General features: G+C 34.4%; 1 protein-coding gene across 2 annotated transcripts in view; it reads right to left on the minus strand.

Moving 5' to 3' along the window:
- LAMA2 (laminin subunit alpha 2) overlaps nucleotides 1-26,621 on the minus strand; it is a 531,205-nt gene that overhangs the window by 366,958 nt on the left and 137,626 nt on the right. For both annotated transcript variants that reach the window (XM_081040014.1, XM_081040013.1), the window contains exon 3: nucleotides 22,904-23,016. In XM_081040014.1, the coding sequence (XP_080896140.1) occupies nucleotides 22,904-23,016 (113 nt within the window). The remainder of the gene's footprint in view (nucleotides 1-22,903; nucleotides 23,017-26,621) is intronic.

Raw genomic sequence — 26,621 nt, forward strand, 5'->3', positions numbered from 1 at the left:
AAGGAAACAAATCCAATGTTAATGCTGTTAACTAATTTTTACAAGACAATAAAGTAGAATCTATATCAAAAATTCGTGAGAGATTTCTGGTCAAGATGGCAGAGTAGATAAATGCTGTGCTTACCTCCTCTCAAGACCACATCATTACAACTAAACCACAGAACAACCAGTACTGAGAATCACCTGAAGTCTAACTGAACCAAAGCCCTACAATTATGGACATACAGAAGAAGCCCCTTGGAGACTGGTAGGAGTGGCTGAGATTTGGAATGGGCTGATCCCATACCTGTGCATGACCATTAAAAATTAGGAGGAAAATCTTGGCTGTGCAGGTTCCCCCCTTCCCTGAGTTGTGAGGGATCCCAGTCCCTCCCCAGTAGAAAGTTCCAGTGCCTGGGCGAGAAGTTCCCCAACTACTGGTTGTGAAAAACAGCACAGATTGTGGCTGAGTGAGATGGAGGGTGGCTGCACTCCCAGGTGCTCCTTTTAAAGGGATTGTGCATGACTTATTTGCTGATGAGCTCACTTGCTCTGAGCTTCAGTGCTGGGGCAATGGCTCGAAAGGTGTCAGGGACATACAGGGAGGAACTGAATTGTCTAGCTTCAGGGTGAGGGCTAAAGGAATAGCTTTCTCCTGGATGGAGGAGCTGACAGAAGCCATTGTTGAACCCTCCCCCTCCCTGTGTGCAGATGCAAGCAGACATCATATCTGAGTGTCCATCAAATTAGTATTACTTTTTATCTGCCCCATCTTACTGATTCCCTGAGACCATGCCCTACTCAACTTGTGGGCACACCCAAGTCGATTCCAGTGGCTTTTGTGTATAAAACCACCTGCCTTGATGCATGCTGTGGACTTTCCTAAAATCTCTCAAAGGTTCACAAAACCCAAACAAAAAGAATCTGGCTTCAGCATGTCCCGTACCTCTAGCTAAGCAGCCCTAAGTCCAGCACTAGCAACAGCTGGGTTTGGTTCAATGTTTGGCCTCTGAAGGCAGCTCCAAACACAGCACAGGCAGCAGCCATCTCTAGACTGCTTTGGGGATCATGCCAGGTGGCCCTGGGCAGGGCACAGATTGCGGATGGACTTGTCCTGCAGCAGGTCCCCTCCCAAAGGCCCCAGGGTTAGCAGGCCCAGTGGTCAGCTTCAGACTGGGCTGGAGCATCACTCAACCACCTCCAAGGATGACAAACTCAAAGGGCAGACAGGGTGGACATCAGAGCCCTGCTAAAATGAAACCTGCTCTGTAGGGTCACCCCCTGCACAACCACAACCAGTCCTCACAATCAACCAACCAACCAATCCTTCCCACTGACAGGCAAACAGCAATCAACTCTCTACTACAAAAGTAGGGCACACACAACCCACACAAAGGAAACCCCTGAGCACCGGATCTGGTGTCCAGGGAGACTGCACCACTGGGTCCCACAGGACACCTGCTATATAAGGCCACTCTACTCAGACTCGGAGGCTCAGAAGTCCTACATAGAAACAAACACAGGGAGGCAGCCAAAATGGGGAGAGAAAAAAAAAAAAAAAAAAAAAAACAACAAAAAAATCCCATTTCCCAAGCAAAAGAACAGAACAAAGCTCCAGGAAAAAACCCTACACAAACAAAAACAAAAAACAAATAAACAAAAAACTAAACAAAATGTAGACAAGCAATCTATCAGATACAGAGTTCTAAACACTGGCTATAAGGATATTCAATGATATCAGGTAGAACTTCAACAAAGAAATAGGAAACATTAAAATGGAGATAGAAAACATAAAAAAGAACCAGTCAGAAATAAAGAATACAATAACTGAAATAAAGAATACATTAGAGGTAATCAACAGTAGATTAGATGAAGTAGAGGACCAAGTCAGAGATTTACAAGATAAGGTAGCCGAAACCACCTAATCAGAATAAGGAGGAAAAAGAAATGAAGAGAGTTTAAGGGACCTCTGGGACAACATCAAACATACCAACATTCGCATCATTGGTTACCAGAAGGAGAGAGAGCAAGGAACTGAAAACCTATTTGAAGAAATAATGAGGGGAAATTTCCCTAACCTGGCAAAGGAAATAGATATACAAGTCCAGTAAGCACAGGGGGTCCCCAAGAACTTGAACCCAAAGAGATCAACATCAAGATACATCATAATTAAAATGCCAAATTAAAGACAAAGAAAGAATCTTAAAAATAGCAAGAGAAAATCGCTTAGCTAACAACAAGGGAGATCCCATAAGACTGTCAGCTGATTTCTCAATAGAAACTTTTCAGGCCAGAAAAGATTGGCAGGAAATATTTCAAGTGATGAAAACAGCAAAGCTATCATTTAGAATCAAAGGGCAAATAAAGAGCTTCCCAGACAATAAAAAGCTAAAGGAGTTCTTCACCACCAAACCAGTATTACAAGGAATGTTAGAGGGACTTATTTAAGGAGGAAAAAATTTAAAAAAATATATGAATAATAAAACGGCAATAACTACATATCTATCAATAATTATTTTCAATGTAAATTGATTAAATGTTCCAATCAAAAGACATAGGGTGGCTAAATGGATAAGAAAACAAGACCCTTATATATGTTGCCTATAGGAGACTCACTTCATATCAAAAGACACACACAGACTGAAAGTAAAGGGATGGGAAAGAGATATTTCATGAAAATGGAAACAAATAAACAAACAAAAAACTGTGGTAGCAAAACTTATACCAGACAAAATAGACTTTAAAACAAAGGCTATAAGAAGTGACAAAGAAGGACCCAGTAATCCCACTGCTGGGTAATTATCTAAAGAAACCCAAACACTACTTCAGGGGACATATACATCCATATGTTCATTACAGCATTGTTTACAATGGCCAAGATGTGAAGGCAGCCTGGGTATCCATTGATGGAAGAATGGATAAAGAGATGGTACATATATACAGTGGAATATTGCTCAACCATGGAAGGAATGGGTTCTCGCCATCTGCAGTAGCATGGATGGACCTGAAGGGTATTGTGCTGTGTGAAGTATGTCAGATAGAAAGACATATCCAATATGATTTCACTCATATGAGGAATCTAAAGTACTAAACAACAAAAAAAAAACAGAAACAAACTGACAGATACAGAGAACATTTTGATGGTTGCCAGATTGGAGGGGGTTGGGATTGGGTGAAAAAGAGGAAGATACTAAGAAGTACAAATTTGTTGTTACAAAGTAGTCATGGGAATGTAATATACAGCATAAGAAATATAGTCAATCTTGAATAACTATATGTACACTTGAAACTAATAATATTGTATGTAAGCTATATTTTAATAAAAACTTCTAAAAAAGTTAGTTCATGAGAAAAAATCTGTTAATACAGATATTAAGAGGTAATGATTTTAAAGCAATATATAAAACGGTACTATTATACATCAAAAGCACATTTCATCAAAGGTACTTTATATCAGGATGCAGTTCACAAACTATTTTAGAATTAGAAGTTTTAATGTAAATCAAGAAAATTAAAGCTAGACAATACAGCCAGTATACAGACAGGGAATAAAGATTATTTTCAGAAAACTGACAATATAGCCACATTTTAAAAAGACTGTAAATAAGAATCTTATTTTTTACAATTTCAAATATCATCTACTTTACGTGAATTGCCAAACCAGAATCTCCACATTATGTAATCAATAGATATAAGTGGTTTTTCTTCTAAACTAAATCCTTTTGGAAACTTGAAAGTGGGCTCCTTTGGAGAAGTAACATATTACATCCTAACTTTACTGGATGTTTAAAAGACTTCAATTACTGAAAAGTTGACTTTAGTCTAAGAGGTAGGGTTAGCAATTTATATCATTCCTGAGCAAGGAATGATTTATATAATCCTATTATAGAGGAGGGAGATAATATAATTAAGACAGTAATGTCGTAGCAACACACACACACACAAAGTTTAGAGATAGGAAGATTCAGCAAATCTATCCATTCATTCAATAGCTATTTATTGGGCTCCTATTATATGCCTGTCACTGGCATCCACATAGACTCTGAAAAAGTAATGAAAATGTATAAAGGAATTATCAATAACTCTTACATATTTCTACATTTAAACAGCATAGTATGCAATTGTGGCGTTTAATTCAATCATCCAGTACAAATTATATTTCAAACAGAAAACACTATCTTGCAAAAGTTTTCACTGTATTTTTAGGGAAATATGACTGAGATATATAACTACAAAAAGGCAAATGTTGACATATAGATTAAACAAGTTTGTAATAAACCATTTTGTTCTAGTAAGTTGTTTTTTTTTTTCTTTAGCATCTTAACCTTTATTTTCTGTATTTGACAATGATATTAAAAGCATGATGTTTTTCGTGTTTTAAAACTGCTTATTTTGTCCATCTTCAGAAATGTTTCTTTTGTAAAATTTAGACTATGGAATTTTATTTAATGTCTGAGTAGGGACTTTAACAACTATAATGTCTGAGTTTAAGGACTTTAAAAACTATACTGATATTTAAACATTCAGGCAGGAATTTTATTGTGATTACAAGAGAGAACTTAAATGGAACTTCCTTAGGAAAAAATCAATGAATCACATTAAAAATGAAGAAATAAAGATTTAAACACTAAAAATAATTGTGACCAAATTGGATCAATGATAATCTTTCTCAAATCTTCTAGAGTGTTGTTTAGTCCATTGCCATTATAAGTACCCAAAGAATTTTCTTTTCAAAGGCCCACAAATTTTGCAGGATTCATTTAAAGAAAGTTACTTAAATACACCTATGAATAACATTTATAAAGCAATAACTCTCTCCAAACGTTTTGAGAAGATCAAGACTACCAGTAGACATTTAAATAGCCAATTCAATATTTCAAATTATTTCTATACATGTATGTTAGAGGTTAGTAATATATTTGGTAAATCCTGATTTTAACTTTAAGGCATTTTTAAAAAAAAATAATACTCTTATATTAATCTAGTTTTTAGTGAGATTGTCACAATTATTAGCATGTACACATGCCAATGTATGCTGTACTGTATGCAACAGAGGAGTGCTGATGCTTTTAATTACTCAAAGGTTTGGGTAAGGCATTAAGTTGTATAAATGTCTTTTTGGAGTATAGAGGACAGGCTCCAAAATCAGAGAGAACTGGGTTTGGACTCTGGTTTTATTCTTACCAATTATGAATGTTAACAAAGTTGCTAAACTTCTCTCATCGTTATAGTATCTTTCTTTTATTAAAGGGGGATTCTTTTTTATTGGGGAATACTGGGGGACAGTGTGTTTCTCCAGGACCTATCGGCTCCAAGTAGTTGTCCTTCAATCTAGTTGTGGAGGGCGCAGCTCAGCTCCAAGTCCACTTGCCATTTTCAATCTTTAGTTGTAGGGGAGCACATCCTACCATCCCATGCAGGAATCGAACCAGCAACCTTGTTGAGAGCTTACGCTCCAACCAACTGAGCCATCTGTCCGCCCTATGGTATCTTTTTTATAGAGGTGAAAAACCTCCTTAAGATGATTCATGTAAAATATTTTGCCCAGCATCTAGGACAAAATAGGTTTTCAGAAAGTGCCAGTAGTAGTTCCCTAGAGACAAAAAAAGCCTATGTTGGATTTCTAAACACTATTATTCAACATAGTATATTTGTATTATATAATTATTTATATTATCAAAACCATACTTTCCACAACTGATAAATAAAACAATTTATTTCCTACCCAACTCTTTGAGTCATGATAGGGATTTTGTTGATGACAGATTTCAGCAAGCTGAGCAATATTATCCAGGATTTAACTTCCTTTACTGTAATGTATCTTTTAATGTATCTTTCATGTTTCAAAATTCTCAAATTTTACATGAGCACTCTTCATGGCTAGTTTTTCCAACAGCATATGGTCTAAAAGTTATTATATATCGCGAAGAATGATTTATTCTAAATTATCTCAAGAAAAATTAGAGAATCACAAAAGAAATTCTATACCATTACTACCTCACACTCATTAAAATGGCAATTACCAACAACAAAAAGAAATACAGAAAATAACAAGTATTAGTGAGGGTATGCAAAAATTAAAAATTCTGTGCACTGTTGGTGGGAATGTAAAATGGTGTAGCTGCTATGGAAAACTATGGTGCTTCCTCAAAAATAAACAGAATTAGTTTTTCATCCAGCAATTCCTTTCTGGGTGTATATCCAAAATGAAACAAAAACAGAGACTCAAACAGATATTCATACACTCAAGTTCATAGCAGCATTATTCATAATAGCCAAAAGATATAAACAATCCAGCTGTCTATGGAAAACAAATGGGTGGGTAAACAAAATGTGGTGTATACATGCAACAAAATATTATTCAGCCTTAAAATGGAAGGATATTCTGACACATGGTACAACATGGATAGACCCTGAGGACATTATGCCAAGTGAAATAAGCCAGTCACAAAAAGACAAATATTGTATGATTCTACTTAGATGAGGTGCCTAAAATAGTCAAATTTGTAGTGATAGAAAGTAGAATGGTGGTTTCCAGGGGCTGAGAGGAGGGAGAAATGGAGAGTTACTATTTAATGGGTACAGAGTTTCAGTTTTGTAAGATGGAAAGAGTTTTGGAGCTGGATGTTGGTGATGTTAATGATGCGAATGTTTTAATTCACTGAACTATATACACTCAAAAATGGTTAAGACGGCAAATGATATGTTATGTGGATTTTACCACAATTTTAAAAAAGGAACCATAGCAAACTCTGAGAGGCTGACCATAAGTGAAAATGTAGTGCAAAGTGTTAAATACTGTTTGAATTGGGAAGAAAAGGATAATCTTAAAGTGTAACTGAGGAACACAGAGTCTTTTTTTTAAAGAAAGTGAAAAATATTGTTCTTGACTGTCAGTGAGTGCAGTGAGGTGGAGGAAAACAACAGTTTTCACAAAGAGAAACTTTCTGACATAGCCAAAGACAATATAAAAAATGAGAACTATTTCGGGGATGAATTAGGAAGCCCTATGAAGTTCTCTTAAAAGAAAGACATATAGGGCACTCTTTATCACATTACCAAACGAGTAACACACTGCTAAGAACACTGTATGTGTCCCCCCAAAATTCCCCAAGGCAATGACATCAGGAAGTGCAGCTTTTGGGATGTGATGAGGTTATGAAGTCAGAACTCTCACGCTGGAATTAGTGCCCTTATAAAAGAGCCCCCCCCACAGAGCTCCTTTATCCCTTCTGCGGTATGAGGCTTCAAGAAATCTCTGAATTCCAGCCTCCAGAAACGGGACAAATAAATTTCTGTTGTTTATAAACTATCCAGTCAGTGGTATTTTGTTATTGCTGCCCAAAGAGACTAAGACAACATCTACTTGGCATCTTCTCTGTATCTTGATACATACCCATCTTTATCTAGATACATACATAAAATGGTGACAGGACCACTTGGAATCTCATAATGGCATATGGAGTTATATTAATCATAACATCAGGATGTTATCTATTTGTAAAAAAAAAAATCTGTGAAATCTGTTATGTGTACTATAATAAAGTAGATGGTAATCTTAGGGTGGAATCTATATTGTGACTGGATTAATTTTCTTGAGTATATTGTAAAACCAGTTGAAAATATCCTTTCTACCTTTTTACTCCATTTCTTAATTTTTCTATTTTATTTTATTAACGTTACCATGTTTCCAGAATCATTTATTCTCAACATTGATTATTCTCAACATTGATGGATAGACAAGCTTATCATATGAAATACATTCATTAAGGGTGGTGGTGGTGGTGAGGATGATGATGAAGTAAAATGGAAATTTTATCTAAATATTATGACTGAGAAAATGACATATTCCAGCCTACTACTGCAAGATTATAGCACAGAAATAATAAACACTCTGAAAGTAGACAGTTAAATTAAGTATCTACCTTATATCTTAAGGATTATTCATCTTTGCTTCCCAACCTGATTTATTAAATTAATATAATCATAATGACCCAATGTAGAGACGCAACTGCTCATTAGAGTTTTGGACTGATTTACTTGGTTGTACTAGATTATGAGGCCAGTTTTTCTTTTAGCTGTGTTTATTGTTTCAGCTAATTTGAGATTAATCTACCATTACCTTCCAACAGCATACGTGGCTAAAAAGGCAGATTAAAATATTTGTAAAAATTAAACAAAACTGAGGTATGTTGACAAGCACTATATTACTTCTAATATTAGACACAATCTGGCTAATAAGGATGCTATACCTTTTTTTCTATACAGTTTTATTAGCTGTTACCTTAATATGAAAATTATACAATAAACTTTTGAAAGTTTAAATAAACTGAACACTGATAGGTGTTGCTGTGGTGGGAGCTTCCAAGTTAAATCTCAGTGATTGGAGTCATTCACCTTTTATTAAAGATTCTCTAATAAAAAAAAAGTCATTCATTAAAATTTAATATTTTTTTCTATATTCTGATATTTCCAGTATCTGAGTGGTTTAATTTGTGCCCTCAGCAGCTGCGCCACCACAGTAGACCACTCCCTCTTTCTTGATATTTTTTACCTTGGTTTCTCCAATTTTACTTTTCTCTCCTCTTCTTTGAAGTTCTTAGGATTCAATTTTAGGACCTCTTTTTAACTATACTGTCTTTCTAGATGATCTTAAATAGGGCCTTATGTTAAATACAATCTCTCCGCCAGTGATACCCAAATTCACATCCCTACTTCTAGCCGTTCCCCTAAACTCCAGACTCTAACTGTCTCTTTATTATTTCCACTTAGATGGTTAATGAGCATTTCAAAAATAAAATGTAAGAATCATTAATTACCACTCAGCATCTCCATCATGCTCTTCCCTCAGCCTATCGCAGTAAAATAAATGTCTTCAGGCCCAATTTCTAGAAGTCAGCATTTTTGCCTCACTGTCGACATCCATTCCACCATCAAATCTAGTCATAACTGACTCCACAGTAAATCCCAACAAACCCCTTCTTTCCACTGCTGCTACCACCACCCTAGGCCAAGTCACCGTCATCTCTTGGTTCAAATACAGCAATGGGTTTTTAAATGCCTCCTGGTTTTCACTCTGTTTCACTACAATCATTCTCCATTGAGCAGGCAGGGTGATATTCCTAACAAAATCATATTACTCCTTGCTAAATCCCACTGCAGTTCTTTTATTTGACTGACAATTAAACCTAACTCCTTATCATGACTGACTACCCCCTATAAGAAGTAAGTTCACCTGCATGCCTTCCTGACATTATCTCCTATGGCCTTTGTTCTTTATCAGTGTGTTCCAGACACACTGGCTTCTTTCCATTCCTCAGCGTACCAAGTTTGTTCCTGTATGGATAAACTTTACTCAGCTTTTTCTATGACCGGCACTTTCTGTTATTCAATTCTCAACTCAAATATCACTTTCTCAAAAGTATACACATGGAACATAAGAAACAAAGTGGATCCTTTTATCACTCTCCATCATATTATTTTGGTTTGCTTTTTCTATGACACATTCCCTATTCTAAATCATTTACTTAACTGTCTGTGTCTCTTTCCTCTCTCCAGCAGCCCCTCCCAGTTGGAATACAAGATCCTGTGAAAAACAAAGACTTTTGCCTCCTTCATGGCCAGATGTTCAGGCTTAGAATAGTGCCTGCCAAGTAGTAGTTGCTCAATGAGTATTTTTCAAATTTATGATTGTTAAATTTTCTTTATTTTTATTCAGGGCAGATGCTGTAAGGGGCATGGTACTTCCTGTTTAGGAAGGTACCAGGATGATCCCAATTTCAAATATTATTTCTTGCTTTCTACATAACTATTAAAATATTTAAATAATTAGAGTATTTTATTACTAATCAATAATTCATACTATTTCTTAAATTCACACACAAAAAAGAATCCTATCAGGTAATATGCTATTTTTTTTTATTATTTTTAAAACTACGAATAAAACAAACATATTTTTTCTCAAAGACAAGAACTGTAAAACCTGAATAAAATACTAAAAACAGCTATTTAAGGCATCAGAGAACAATCAAGGCACCCAGACCTGATTAAAGGAATACAGATCATGACGAGCTAGCCATTTTCCTCTAAGGGTATTCATTGATTTGCTGAGAGGTGAACAGAGGCACATAAAGAAAGCTACATCCTAGAGTTTTCATCAATCTAACAGGATGAGAAGATGAACATTAGAGATCAGGGTTATGAGGAGAGAGTCCATGAGCCATAGAGAAATGAGCTCTAGATTCTGCTCAGCTTTTGCCTGCAAGAGATTTGCCAAATTAAGTGGTGAATGAGCCAGAAGATAAACACCATGCAGAAATTGATTCCTAAGAAGTGACAAGATAAGCAGATCTTTTGGGAAGTCTCACAGAGATGAGGAGACAAAATATGAGTGCAAAGTCAACCAAAAAGGAAAGGAACAGCTTTAAGTTGGGAGCCCTGAAGATCTAACCCTAGAAATAAAGGCAAAACAGAAATGGCCATCAGAATCACCAATCAAGCCACAAAACATCTAAATAGCTAATTAAATATAGGCACATGGCCCTACTCTAACTCTAGCCCTGAAGATCTAACCCTAGAAATAAAGGCAAAACAGAAATGGCCATCAGAATCACCAATCAAGCCACAAAACATCTAAATAGCTAATTAAATATAGGCACATGGCCCTACTCTAACTCTTGGCAGAACAAAAATAAGTCAATTGAGAATTTTTCAGATATAATGTACACTATTTAATAAAAATACCACCAAAGTTTCCATGAATCAGTTAACCAAGAAGGGGTGGGGGGAGAAAGAATAGAAACTGACAGGAGTTTCAAATGTTAGTTATCAGACATATAATTAACAAACATAACTGTGATTAATGTGTTCCAGATGACTAAATGGAGAAGTTGTCTAGAATCTATTTTTTAATAGTATCTAATGGAAATTCCAGAACTACAAAATAGAATTACAGAAATTAAGAATTCAGTAAATGTGTTTAATGAAGATTAGATCTAACAGAAGAAGGGATCAGTATACTGAAAAATAGGACACCAGCAAATGTATAGACTAAATAAATCTTGAGAAGGAATAGAGGAAAATAAACTAAAGCATAGACTACAAAAGGGTGTGATGAAAAGTTCAAGATGCATGTAAGTGGAATCCCAGAAATAGAAGAGAGTGGACAGTAACAACATTTGAGGAAATATTGACTAGGGAATTTTCTAAAGCTAGTCAATGACGTCAATCCATAGAATCCAGAAGCTTTTAAAATCCCAACTAGTGTTTATACAAATAAAATCACTCTTAGATATACTGTACTAAATATCCTTGCACACCAAAGACAAAGAAACATCTTGAAAGGAGACAAATTTAAAAAGACACTTTACTTTCAAGGGGGAAGTGATAAAAATCTTTTACTGGTGTCACAACAGAAATTATGAAAGCCAGGTAATAATGGTATGCATTCTTTAAAGTGCTGAAAGAAAATAACATCCAAACAAGATTTTTACTCCTAATGAAAAATGTGAATCAAAAATAAAAGACTTGCAAAAAAAAAAAAAAAAGAATTTGTCACTAGCAAACTCTGTCATTAACAAAAAAAAGAGGTAGAAATGAAATGACCTCAGATGGAAGTGTACTGACAAAAGAATAAACAAAAAGCAACAGAAAAAGTTAAACATTTAAACATATTTAAAGTTAAATAAATGTTTCATGTTTATGATGGTAACAATTACTTTTTAAGTAGCAAAATACATACATAGAGTGAAACATTCAGAATTATAGGACAAAATGTGATGATTTCTCAGGGGGCCATGCAAGTGGAGAGTATGGATATCTTTGCCTTGTATGAGAAGGCAAAATATCAATCAAATACCAACTTACATTTGTTTTAAAATACCAATTTGTATTAAGTTTTGATAAGTCAAGAGTGAATGCTATACTATTTATGGTAATTAGTTTAAGTAATAAAAGACTATCCAGAAAACAAGTCAATGAGAGGAAAAAAAATAACAAAAGATAAGACAAATAGAAAACAAATGGGAATATGGCAGGTTGAACCCCAATATCAGTAGTAATATTAAATGTACATGAGTTGAATATCCAGTTTAAGGACAATGGTTGTCTGACTGGCTAAATAAACCATTCAGCTACATATTGCTCACAAAAGATACTCCTTAAATATAAGGACACCAAAAGAAAGGAAAATGCAGTATAATGCAAACATTAACAAAACGGAATCTAGTGAAGCTGGAAAAGTAAACCTGAAAGATAGAATTATTGACAGCAGTAGCATTAAAAAAGGGTTAATACAGTTCCCATCCTAAAATTGTATGCCCCTAATAAAATAGCCTCAATATATATAAACAAACATGTACATAACCCACTGACACTGGGTGTTATTTATAACACTGCAGCTAACAACTATAGAATGCACATTCTTCCCAATGCACAAATATCACTGACCATATTCTGGATGAAAACAAGTCACAAAAATTGAATCTCAAAAAATTGAAAGTATACGGACCACAGTGAAATTAAGTGAGAAAAAAAAAAAAAAACAGCTGAAACAAAAAGATGAGAAAAAAACTCAATTGCTTGGAAATGAAGCACTGCACATCTAAACAACTTATAAGTCACTGAAGAAATTACAAAAGAAATTAGAAAATATTTTTAAATAAATCTAATTAAAAATAAAACATATCAAATGTATACTATGCCACTAAAGTCATGTGCAGATGCAAATATGTGCCAAATAAATATATTTGGGGAAAAAAAGAAAATTATTTCTTTTAATAAAAGAAATATTAACAATTTACCCGTTCAAGAAGATAGGAAAAAGGTAAACAAAAATTAAAAAGAAAAATAGAAGGAAGTAGAAAACAAGAGACATAAAAGCAAAATTCAAGACAATAAAACAATCTAATAGAGAAACATCAACCAAGACAGAAAATGACTATTGGAAAAGACTAATAAAATTATAAAACCTATTAAAGATGTCAAGGACAAGAAAAAGTTGCACAAGTAATATCTTAAAAGGGGTACCACTACTGATTGTCTATACATTAAAAAGGTAGTAGTAACAATACATCATCAACTTCATGCCAACATACTTGAAAATGTAGGGGAAAGGAATGAATTTCTTGAAAATCCCAACTCAACTAACAAACAAAATAAGAAATAAAAATTCTGAAGAGTCTCATATTCATTATAGCTATTGATCTGTAACCAAAACCCTATCCACAGATGAAGTTTCTGGGTCAAATGGCTACACCGTTAAACAAAAGTTAGAATACTGGTCATCTTTACAGGGAGAGTGGGGAGAATGACTTGGAGCAGGTGTGAATGTAATTTTGGGGTTGCCGGTTATCTCAGTATGGATAGTGGTTACTTAGGTAGGTTTACTTTGTGAACACTAATCAATTTTTTTCACTTACGATTTGTCAAGTTTTTGTGTCCATGCTTCACTTTAATAAAAATGTTAGATACACCAATATATACACCAATAAATGTTATTTTTAAAAAGACAGACTAGATAAAGCATCAAAACAACTGCTATATGCTGTTTATAAGAGATACATCTAAATTGGATGATGGCAGAAAAGTTGAAATTTAAAAAATATAGAAAAAAATAGACCTGAAAATGATAACAAAATGAAGTTGATATAAGTAAAATATAGATAAAGCTTTTAAGTAGAGCACACCATTAATGAATAAGATTACTGCCAAGTGATTAACAATTCAAGTAATTGGGAGGATAAGTTATCAACAACAAAATAGTATAGAAGGTATTACTCAAGAATTCCAATGCCCAAGTGACACTTTTTAGGCTTTCTCTTTCTCTCTCTGTCCCCATGTATGTATGCATATGTGTGTATGTGTACATATAATAGTTTTCTTAAGATATATGCCCAGTGAAACTTGTAGGTATCGTTTAAGTATCCCAGTAATTAAACTGTTTCCGAGCTTAAACTAACTTTTCTTTTCTTACACCACTCCCATTACAACTCTATCCCATTTGTTCTTTGCTTCGCATGATTTTCAGTGTGCAAGGCCAGAAACTAATATTTACTGAGTATCAACTTAGTAATATCAATTTATTTTATTTTATTTTTTTATTAGTTTCAGGTGTACAAGACAAGGTAATACTTAGACGTTCATCATTTATATCCCTCACACTGTGAACCCCCTCCCCCCATCCATTATCCCTCCGACCTCACACCGAGCCATCACATTATATATATAAAATTATAGTTGGTATTCATTAATGTTTAGCTTCTGGTGTACAATGCCCTGATCAGGCATCCACATTATCTCTGAGGTGGTCTCCCAAATAGGACACATGTCCATCGGATACCCAACAAAATCTTTACAACATTATTGAATAAGTTCCCCAAATTAATTTTCAAAAAACCCTGAGGCCATCTTGTGGTTACCAGCTGCTTCCTAATCCCTTCACCTTTCCCCTTATCCCCAACCCCCCCACCCCCCGCCCATCTAACAACTCTCGGTTTTTTCTTTGTGTCCTCAAAACTATCTCTGATTAGTTCATTCACATATTCTTTTCTTTAGATTCCGCATATAAGTGAGATCATATGGTACTTGTCTTTCTCTTTCTGACTTATTTCACTTAACATAATGTTCTCTAGATCCATCCATGTTGTTGCAAATGATAAGATTTCTATCTTCTTTATGGCTGCGTAATACTCCATTGTATAAATGTACCACAGCTTCTTAATCCAGTCGTCTACCGATGGGCATTTCGGTTGTTTCCATATCTTGGCTATTGTGTAAAGTGTTGCAATAAACATAGGAGTGCATACTGATTTTTGAATTGGAGTTTTGGATTTCTCCGGGTAGATGCCTAGGAGTGGAATTACTGGATCATAGGGTAGTTCCATTTTCAGATTCCTGAGATACCTCCATACTGTTTTCCATAGTGGCTGCACTAATCTGCAATCCCACCAACAGTGCACTAGCATTCCCTTTTCTCCACATCCGTGCCAGCATTTGTTGTTTGTTGATTTATTGATGATAGCCATTTTGACTGGAGTGAGGTGGTATCTCACTGTGGTTTTTATTTGCATTTCTCTGATGGTTAGTGAGGTTGAGCATTTCTTCCTATGTCTTCTTGCCTTCTGTATGTCCTTTTTAGAAAAATGTCTCCTCAAGTCCTCTGCCCATTTTTTAATTGGGTTGTTTGTTTTTTTGGAGTTGAGTTGAGTAAGTTTTTTATAGATTTGTGATATTAATCCCTTATCAGATATATCATTGGCAAATATCTTTCCCATTCAGTAGGATCCCTTTTTGTGTTATTGATGGTTTCCTTTGCTGTGAAAAAACTTTTTAGTTTGATGTAATCCCACATGTTTATTTTTCCTAAGGCAATATACATATTCAACGCAATTCCTATCAAAATACCAACGACGTTTTTCACAGAAACAGAACATATAATCCTGAAATTTATATGGGACCATAAAAGTCCCCGGATAGCCTCAGCAATCTTGAGAAATAAGAACAAAGTGGGAGGTATAACGATACCTGATTTCAAACTATACTACAAGGCTACAGTAATCAAAACAGCATGGTACTGGCATAAAAATAGACACATAGATCAATGGAACAGAATAGAAAGTCCAGAAGTAAATCCATGCCTATATGCCCATCTAATCTATGACAATGGAAGCAAGAATGTACGATGGGGTAAAGACAGTCTGTTCAATAAGTGCTGTTGGGAAACCTGGACAGACACATGCAAGAAAATGAAGCTGGACCACCTCCTTACACCATATACAAAAATAAATTCAAAATGGCTTGAAGACTTAAATGTAAGATCTGAAACCATAAAATATCTAGAAGAAAATATAGGAAGAAACTTCATGGACATTACCCGGAGTAAGATTTTTAGTGATATATCCCCTCGTGCGATGGAAGTAAGAGAAAAAATAAACATGTGGGATTACATCAAACTAAAAAGTTTTTTCACAGCAAAGGAAACCATCAATAAAACAAAAAGTAATATCAATTTATGTGTAGCAGTGTGTTAGGGTATTTGCCTACATTACATCACTTTATCTTAAATAATAAAGGTAAAGAAGTGCTCCCGTTGGCTCCATTTTACATATTACCAAATTTAGGAACATAAAAGTATGATGATTTATATAAGGTAAATGAACTGATAAGTGATAGGTTAGGGAATGGAACCTGAGCAAAATTACATTTTCCCCTTAGACTCATCCTCATTCTTGTGGCCATTTTTGTATTTTAGAGACTCAGGGTCATATTGAAAATATGTATTATGTACAAATTAAAATACATGATATCGAATAATTTCAATATGTAGTCAATTTCTAGAAAACAGCTAATATATATGTGTATATAATATACAAATTACATAAGTATAGTTATATACCTATATATAAATAAGTAAATTAGACTCCAAGAATAAAATGGAAGAATACACAATATTCTACCTAATATTGAAATGCAATTGTGTTTTATGTGTGAAAGGCATCAGAGAGTTATAAAAAGTTGCCCACTTTCTGTGTATTTTAGGCAATGTTGTTCATACTTTCCATAACAGAATTAATGTGATATAAAAATTTTAAAAAATCTTCCCCACAGATTTTTAATAGAGCTCTTTCTTTGTATTGTTATTTCCATTTTTCAATAAATAATTCTCTAATTTATTTACAGTTTCAAGAATCATCTTTCAGGGCAGACATCTTGATACTATTTGAAATAGGATCTGCATCTTCAAAATGTTTACATGTTCATGATGCTGCTAGAATTTAGTTTCTCAACAGTGTACATCAAAATACATATATCTCATGTCTATATTCTTATTTAATCAGCATCATAGTAGCCTTTCCCCACTTTTTTAATATTGTTATTTCCACTAGGAAATCAAACATCAATTAAAAAATTATAGTCGGACTTCTTTGTTTCAAAAAGGAGTTCAATTGATTAAAACGTGCTTTTCTCAGATAAAGCTATAAATGTGGTAGTCACACAGAGCGTGACAACTATGACCTAAAGTGCAGAACATGTTTAGAAAAAGAGAAATTTTCTCAATTAGTGAGAAAATTTACTTCATGCTATTCAACCTGAGACTAAAGGAAAACTCATAAATTAAAAAATGCACAGCATATTTGATCATAAGAAACACAATGAGATTATTTCATCCTTTGTTTAATTCTCAGATTTAATAAGATTTTCACATTATGTTTTGCATTGTTCACTCATTCAATCATTTATTCATTTAATGTAAATTTATTGAGTGTCTCTTATATGCTGGGAATTATTCTAAGTGCTTAGAATGAGGCAATTAAAAAACAACAACAACAACAGATAAGTATCTCCACTCTCATGAAAACTGCATTTAGAAGAGCAAGGTAACCAATGTTCAACATAAACTAAAATATACAGTGCAAGTTAGCAATATGTTTTATGGAGAAACAAAGCAGGGAAGTAGGTTAGGAAGTGGGGAGGGGTTTGTCATTTTAAATAGCATTCTCAGAGCTGTTCTTGCTAAGAAGGTTACACTTAATAAAAACTCAAAGGAAGTGAGGAAAAGGGTATATGAAGATTGGGGGAAAATAATTCCAGACAGAAGGAAAGGCAAGTGCAAAGTCCCTGTGGCACAAAGGCCTCAAGACTCAATGAGGTAACCAGCAGGGCAACTAAAGAGGGGAGATGAAGCCAGACATGAAAGAGGGTGAAGTACAGATCCTGCAAATCCTTGTGTATCATTGTGCTTTTCCCACTGAGTGCACTGAAAAACCATTAAAGAGTTTTGGTAGAAGGAGTGATGTGATCTGATTTTGGACTAATAAGATCAATGCAACTACAGTATTGAAAGTAGACTAAAGAGGAGATATTTAGAACTAATGTTCTATACAATATAAACACTAGCTGGTTGCCACCTTTATTAATGATTAAAAGGTCAGCACAAAATCCTTTAGAGGGAGAATACTTTTTTTAAATAACCACAGATCCTTCTTGTGACGTTGAATCAATGATCTTAAAAACAAACAAACAAACAAACAAAAAAACTAAAGCAGGTAAAGAACTGTGATTTTAATTATATTCTGCTATACTAAACAAAATCTATGCACATAGGACATTCTGAACGTCCTATATAGTTAGTTTTGAATTCATGAATTTAGCAGTGACCCAAATAGTACCAAGAAAAAAATTCAGTGATTTAAAGAGTAGCCATGGACCATTCTTTCACCAAACCTGCTGACCTCCTGCTAAATGCTTAAATGCTGAGCACCATGACAGGTATAAACAGTTAGAGACCTCTGTCTTCAAGAACTCACAATCTAGTGGGAGCACAGGAAAATAAACATCTAATCACTGTGCCGTGGGCTAATGCCTTTACAGAGATCTGTCTCCAAAAGGAAATCCTTACATCAAATATACTGTTGAATAGAAGCATATTTAACTGGGCCTATTTAAATCTTGTATGATTTTTTTAATACATTGCATGTGTATGTCTTCTTTCCTTATTTAGATAATTAGATATTAAATGGAGGGATATTATTTATATTCCTTTCTACCTTTTCAATAATTAATTATGAATTGTATCTATCTCCATTTTTTTCATTATTTAATATGTGAAGCTAATAATGCTGTATAAACTACAGCTCCTTTAAATAGGAATGAGTAAGAAGAGAACGTGAAGAAAATACACTATATTAAAAAATAATAATCTTTCTTTAAAATGGAAAATTTGATCACCCTTATTATGCTTAAACAAAATAAATTTTGAATATATGAAAACTAAATACACGGAAATACCTCAGTGTATTTCATGCTTTACTATTACAGAATGGTTCAATTATTACATTAAAGGTTCAATGCTTTAGGAAAAAATGCCTCTGTGCTATTTATATAAATTCTAAAAGTAACATAATATTTGCTTGGAAATGCTAATTCAACCTCCTTCCAAAACATAATTCTCAATTAAAATTTTTAACCAAGCTCACAAATATGTCTCTGTGAGGTCAGTACATAAAATATTTAGGTCAAGAACATGTGGAAATTGATCTCTGAAGGTGCAAAACAATCTTTCTTGATAAATGCTTTTACTTTTAGTGGATAGGCCAGGAAGAGAAGGCAATGGTGTATTGATGTGAAGGGGATTCATACATATGAACACACCACGTTCCACGCCATACGTGGATCCTACAGGAGAGAATATAACCTCAATATATGTTAACAAAGTCTATTAAAAACTGCCCCTTTGTGCCTTAGCCCATTTCCTAAGCAGCTTTCTTCCTAAAAAAATCAAAGGGCAGGCCTGAGAAAGTGGCCAGATTTAAATAGTCATAAAATGAGATCAGAGATCAAGACACGTGTTGTGATAAAAATTCAGCTGGAAAGGGACTAAAATGGAATATCTTGGACATTGTATTACCCTTCAAGTTCCTATTATTGTCTTTTAAGTTGATGCATATGTTTCTTTAAACTTCTCTTTCAGTTTATGCCCATACTAGGACATTACAATAGCTATAATTTCCAGATGCAATTTAGTTATTATATTGCTATTTTCATTATTTCAAATTCCTTGCCATATTATAGTATTTATTTTGCTAATCTAGTAGATGGGGAACAGCATGATTAAATAATTTGCTCAAGAAATGCTGTGAGTAAAAAATACAACTGGGAAAAGTTAATAATCCCTTAGTAATAAAAATCTAAAGACAATCGACTTATAAAATAAGCAGCTACCTTCTTCTCAATAAATTGTTATAGTTTTCTAGTATTTATTCTGAATTTTAAAATGTAAAATAAATGTCCCAGTGTATTCTGCAAGGATTTAATCAAGAAAATCCAATGGTGGCGGTTTATATCTAAAATAGTAATTTACTAAAAACATTTCACAGAGGAACCAAGTACACATTAAAAACAATATAAACTGGAAATTTTTAAAAAAGATAAACTGGCAATTGTTAAAACTCATGCATCTCAAAATATATAGAATTAATAAAAGATAAACTGGCAATTGTTAAAACTCATGCATCTCAAAATATATAGAATTAATAAATGGTCATGCCTCTTGCTGAATCAGTGACAGCCTGTTAGTGATATTTACCTACTCATTGTAAAATCGCTGCCCTTGACTTCCAATTGTTTAACAGTTCATATTATACCGAATGACCTATTAATCCTTCATGCTGGAGTTGGCAAAGACAAGTTATGCTATTTCAGAGGCATACTAAAGTGTACTAGAAAATGAAAGATCGAGCCCCTTATTTTATAACAAAACAGATGTTGGCTGCATTCTCCCATCGAAACCACGAAGATATTAGTGTGGCATTTTTTTGAACCCAAACAACATTTTGACCCCTAGAAATTATATACCAAAAATTCTCATGAGCACCTCAGGCTAGGTCTTCAGATCGCAGTTTAGGAAATAATGTTATAGTTTGGGATCTGAAATCCTACCTAGCCCTGCCCATGATAAACTTTGTTAACAAGGCCTACCTTAACTTTTCTACGTCCCCGTGTTCTTTAACTATTAAATAAGTATAATCATACTAGCTGCCTTATAGGCTTATTGTAAGAAGTAAATGAAAACATAAGGATGTCCACATTTTCTCCGTTGCCAATGCACTGAGACATGTGTCCCTGAAGCTTTGCTCTTTAGCTGGGTAATATGATCCTTTTCCACAGTTTGTTACTCCAAAGCCGACAGCCAAATGAGAGGTCTAAAGCACCTTTCTATCTGAGGACTTTCATTATAAAATCTGATTATAAACCTGCTTTATTTTCAAGATCATTAAATCATTAACTAGATTAAAATCTGAGTCAAGTAGAAAGAAAATTTCATTTTTTAGGTTGTGTTCCCCTTCTCTTGAGCATGGAGTAGGTTGATGTATAGGAAGTAGGAGAGGGCTGAATAAGGACATGAGTGGGTGCCATCCTTGGATATGGGAGCACATGAGGTCATATTTCTGTACCACTTCCACTAGGTGTGTTCCAGACTTTGGCATCAGGTAGACCTATCTGATATACAGAATCCTTCCACTTTTTATGATGACTGAACTATAAAAGAAAGATGTACTGACTAGTCACTCCTCTTAAGTCAATTAAATGAAATGGGAAGAAGAGTGAACAGGAAAAGAAATCCACGAAAGTCCTGAGATATCGTATGGGAATGAATGAGCGGGGATACAAAGAAATTTAGGAAATTATAAACAGCTTCATTGGCAAACAGGCTTTTAGGTGGAAGTCTGTTGAATTAATAACAATAGAGAGTTATGTTGGACAGAAATGATTTAATAAAAACTTGTGATTGTACCATCTAGCATACCATGCACTGTTGTGGTTGAGCTCAAAGAGTAGTATACATGATTTGTGCAAATTATATTAATAATTGATTCTCGTTCCTGTCCAATCTGAAAGAATAGGTGGCAAGTAAACCAGAGCAATTAACCATTCCTGTTTATGGATTACCTATCCCAGGGAATGACCTGAGGCAATAGACTTACTCCTGATTGGGAAGGCTGACCTTCAATAACCACATTCGGGGAGAACTGCCGTGACTTTTCCAGGAGAAGAATGAAATCCATTTTGAGGCTAGATAATTCATACACAAGACTTCACTGACCTAAAGCATGACTGATCTGTGTGGTAGTTTGACCTGCCATTCCCCGGTAGTGCTCTGCAACTTCCTGAGAAATATCTTTAACTCAAGGCTGACATTCAGCTGCCAGTATGGATGGAAATAAATGCTTGCTAATTGGTGATTTAGCTGCAGCACTGAACCCCTGCTGCTACCCGGTAGCTTCAGTCCTAAAGAGTCCCAGATGGGTGGAAAGAGGGTCTTCTGTGAAAGCCACCAGCCAGCTCTTTACAGTTCCTGAATATGTGCACCCTGGCCAAAATGGGCTCAACCCCTGAAGGGGGAAGGTCTTACTCCCACTATGATGACAAACATCATCCATTATGGAAATAACTATCCGCCATTGGCTGGGGCTTCCCTCCACTGTAGCTGCCTTTGGAAACATGACCTGTTAGCATCTAGTTTTTGTGAATAGCTATCTTGGCCATTTCCCCTTCACTAACCCCAAACCCCCTTGCTGCTCTACTTCCATTGGGCCACAGAGGAGTGGCTAAGAGTCTTTCCTATGTTGATTCTAGAGAGTGAGGGAGACACAGGCTGAGTTCAAGAAGTTGTCTAACTTTAATGCCTCCAGTCTCAGGCTTCAGTCAATTAAATAAACGTTTCTATTTAGAACTGCAGAAAAACAGGGGAACATTTTTTCAGAGTCTATTCTAATTTGGAAGCCTAGATAAATTGGGATTATAGAGATTCTAAATTAATAATGTCTGCCTGACCTGAATATTGTGAACAGAAAGAAAAAAGAAACTAAGTGTAGAAGGCACCTAGGCCTAGGCAACACAAACTCTTAACAACTTCCAACATCAATGTTATACAACTACAAGACTTGTTGCCTCATTTAGTGGCCCAAGTTTAATTTAATAATTAACTATCACAGCTTGTTTAGCTCTCAGTAATGAGAGGCAATTTGCTCCAGATCCTTGTTATCCAAGAACCTTCTAGTACACACACCATGAGAAGAATGGGAACACTGTATTATTTTGAAAGATAAAAATGACACTATTATACTTTTTTATGTAAAATTTTGCTGATCTATATTTTCATTTACTCTCATTACTCAAAACAGCTCTTAATTCAGTGTCACACTGTTTCTGTGAACTTCACTTTAATTGTGCCTTAGAAATAAATGCCAAATATTTTAATACAATAACATTCAAAATGAATAGGTCCCTTTGTTCATCACATCAACAAAATAATGGAGGGTGATAAGAGTACCTTTCCACTCAAGAACTACTAACTCCTCAAATAGCAAATTCAAGATACAATTTCAAAATAGGAAATTATAAAAAAGGAAAAAGAGGCATTTACCTGCTGTAAATCCAAAGTAATGGTCACATAATGATATTCAATTCCATTCTTAATACTGGGACTCTGCCACCAACTGTTCTTTCCATCAATAGCATTTGTAATCGGGTGTCTCTCTGTTGAATCAGCAGTACCATGTGAAAGGAGAAGATCATATAATAAATATATAGGTGTTTCTTTAAAGAAAAATAAACATAAAACTAAGATAAAACCACCAACCTGTAACTATTAAAATTAAAATATAAAGAGAGAGCAATTCATACCTTCAACAGAATTTATTTAATGTCAACTTTTTTCATAACACTCTACGGGGTAATGCAAAATGGTTAAATACTTAGGCTATAAGAGAAGAAGCTGCTCAGCACACTGGACATCAACTAAAATGAGCAACTTTATCAATAACTATAGAAATTAAGTGTGAAGAAATAATATTGAAATCCAATTGATGTGTCCATCATTCAAAGAAGCAAAATATCTAGTGTTGAGGCAGCTCTAGTACACCATCAATTTCGTTAATAGAAACATAAAATCCTGAATTGTGGTTTAAAGGTACTTGAAAATTTGTCCTTTTGACACATTCATTATTACCCACACCTGGACAATCCCATTTGTATCTGGTTTTAATAAAAACAAATAAACAAAAGACTCAAATCCACCCTATGAGACTTTTTGCAGTCAGTTCTTGACAACTTTTTACCACTATTTAAAAGTATAATGAAAGAATCTCCAAACCTCCCATCCAGGATGTGCCTGTCCCCATAATCGCTAACTCAGTGGAGGAGTCTGGACAATAATGGCAAATAGGGAAAGGATGGCACACAGAACCCCATCTTGCCCACAAAGCATGGATCTTTCCTCACCTTTACTCCAGACAGATGAAAACAGTATTTATTGTAAAAATAAAAGGGACGTTGAAGATAGACAATAGGAGGTGTGGACAATAATTGTCCCTTTCCCCTATAGTCCTCTCTTACAGTTACTTTCTTCTCACAATTGTCACACCTCACAGATTCTTCATCTCCTCCATCGTGGCTCCACGCACCTCACCACAGCAGTCATCACCTCTGGGCTGCCAAAGCCCTTGTCCTATCTTGGTTCTCAGTCATCAGTTCTTGTGCTTCTCATTTCCCACTAATTCTGTTCCTTTTCTCCCCCTTTAAACAGGCCCAGCTCATGCACGGATGAGGATGGCGGCTGTGGAGGTAGGAGGATGTTCCTATTTCTATTCCCAGGGCTGTATTAAGGGTACTTAACTTCCTAATCTCTCATTTGGAAGTCACCATATTTTCCCACAGAAATATAAACAAATCAGGGGTTAGCCTCCCTGCTACTCTTTTGTTCTACATGGATGAAGGATGCCTTGGGGTTACAGTCTTGAGAACTTTTAAAAAGCTAATATTTTGAGAAGATGTTTCAAATGAGTGGCCTAACACTAAATAACATTATAGATTAGAACATGATTTCTTTTTTGTAAATTGAAGGAAAACTTTAAAAAAGTGAACAAACCATATCACTATGAGGAACAACCATAGACTCAATTTGCCTACATAATGCAGTAAACCCAGCCATGTGTTCTAACGGTAACGGTGATGAAAGAGCACAAGATTTGGAATATAAAGAACTGGAGTATAAAAAGCTAGACAGTCCACCTGATCCACCATTTAGTACTTAATTGGTGGACTGGCAGTGGGCAAGTCACTTAAACTCTGTTTGTCATACTTGAAATAGGAATAATAAAAGTCCACTTACAGTAGTGGTCCCAGATTCATAACTTTCAAAAAAAATAATTTTTAAAAATATGTGTGAGAATGATTTGTGGAATATAAGAGTTCTAGGTCTTTATTTCTCCAAATAATAGTTGCTTCTGATCTACTTTTACTATTATTTAATATACCATCACTATTGTTTTGTAAAATGAAGAGTATTTAAAACCAAAAAAAGATTTTAAAAAAAACACCATAAGATCAAAATGAAGGATATTTCTTTTTAAGGTATTCACTTTTTTCATGAAAAACTTGGAATTTCATTTTCATTTTCTCATTTTACCATGGACCAATAAAAATATCTTGAATAGGAATTCTCAACTCACAGGGTTACCAGAGGAACATTGCAACTATTGATATTATAACCATTATTACACATATACATACAATTAATTATACATCTGTTTGAAACGTACACTGTTCTGAATCTTAATTGAAGACAAATTACATTTAACAAAAAATTTGAAAATAAAAATCAAGCAAAATGAAGTCCTCAATGCAACAGGAGTCTGAACGTAAAGTAAAATCATCTTCAAATGAAAAAAAAAATATTAAAAAACAGATTTTTTTAAATTTGTCATTTTTAGATTTGGAACATTTTCATTACCTATTAATTTTATTAGTGAAGTCTGCTACAACCTGCTTAACTGAAAACATAAAGCATTATATCTTTGTGTTACTCATAGTAATATGAGTTATAGGACAGAACAAAAAAACAGATTTTTGTTGGCAAATTATTTAATTCAACTAAACAGCTGTATGGACTTTGTTTTGTATCAAGTGTTATCACATTAGCAGTCCACTAAGATGAGGCATCCTATCTCATTAATGAAATGTAAAATTTCTGAATATATTGAATAATTAGCACTAGTTAACATGTTCTGTTGAAACTAGGGAAAATCAAGTCTTATAATGACAACAAATACAAGAAGCATACCTAAATATCAAATAAATGCCCTTGGTGATGTGAGTGGGTGCTGAAATCGGCCGAATAGGAATCAGAACCCATAAATGAAATATTACTGACAGTGCTTCTGTAGAAAAATAAACATCACAGCAAACATTCCCTAAACATCCTCTTGATTATTCTTTACAACTGTGGGTTTAATATGTGATATAAAAACACACACACAACCACATTTCCAAATCAAATTCATTGTTCTTTAGTAATTGTGAGGGGAGCTGTCTAACTGGGAATGTTGATATATGCCACCTCAGGTTAAATTGATATGAGAATTACTCATCAAAAGAAGACCAGGAGATGAATCAACAATTAACCATAATCTCCATTATGAAAGTTTACTCATAATTAATTTGCAAGAACTGACTGTTGGCATACTACCCTTATTTAAAAGGAGATTAAAACTTATAACATCCTTAACAGGGATAGCTACAAAAATTGACTCAAATCTAACTGCATCTGCAAATTGCTGAGGAAACTGTTGATGAAGTAAACTTTTCAAACTGTTACTTTTTAATTGGGAATCACAGTCCAATAACAATCAGAAAGTTCAAGTATCCTTTTCTTTGTATGGTAATTAAGTACAGATCTTCCAGACTTTATTCTAGCTGTTCATTGAATTTGTGGAATTTTGTCATCTGTTGTTCCAATTTTTACTAGAATATATTCATGTGGGTTATTGACAGATTTTTATTCCACTCAATTTTTTTTTCCTACTCCAATCTTTGTATCTTCCTTCTAGCCTGTCTAGTGTGACTATACTCTTTTCCTTCTTTTTTCCTTTTCTGGAATATTTTCCCCTATTATCTTGGGTAATTCAGCTTTTTAGTGCCCATTGAAATTTTCTCTTGTTACTTCAGTTACCACTGATGTTTCCCTTCTCAGAAATTCTACATCATTTATAATATGTATCACAAGTTACAGCCCTGAGTTTACTGTTTTGAAAATTTGTTTAATTGCCTTCTATATCCAAGCCTTATTTACTCTAATATTTTAC

This window comes from Rhinolophus hipposideros (assembly GCF_964194185.1).
Source record: "Rhinolophus hipposideros genome assembly, chromosome: 3".
NCBI lineage: Eukaryota > Metazoa > Chordata > Mammalia > Chiroptera > Rhinolophidae > Rhinolophus > Rhinolophus hipposideros.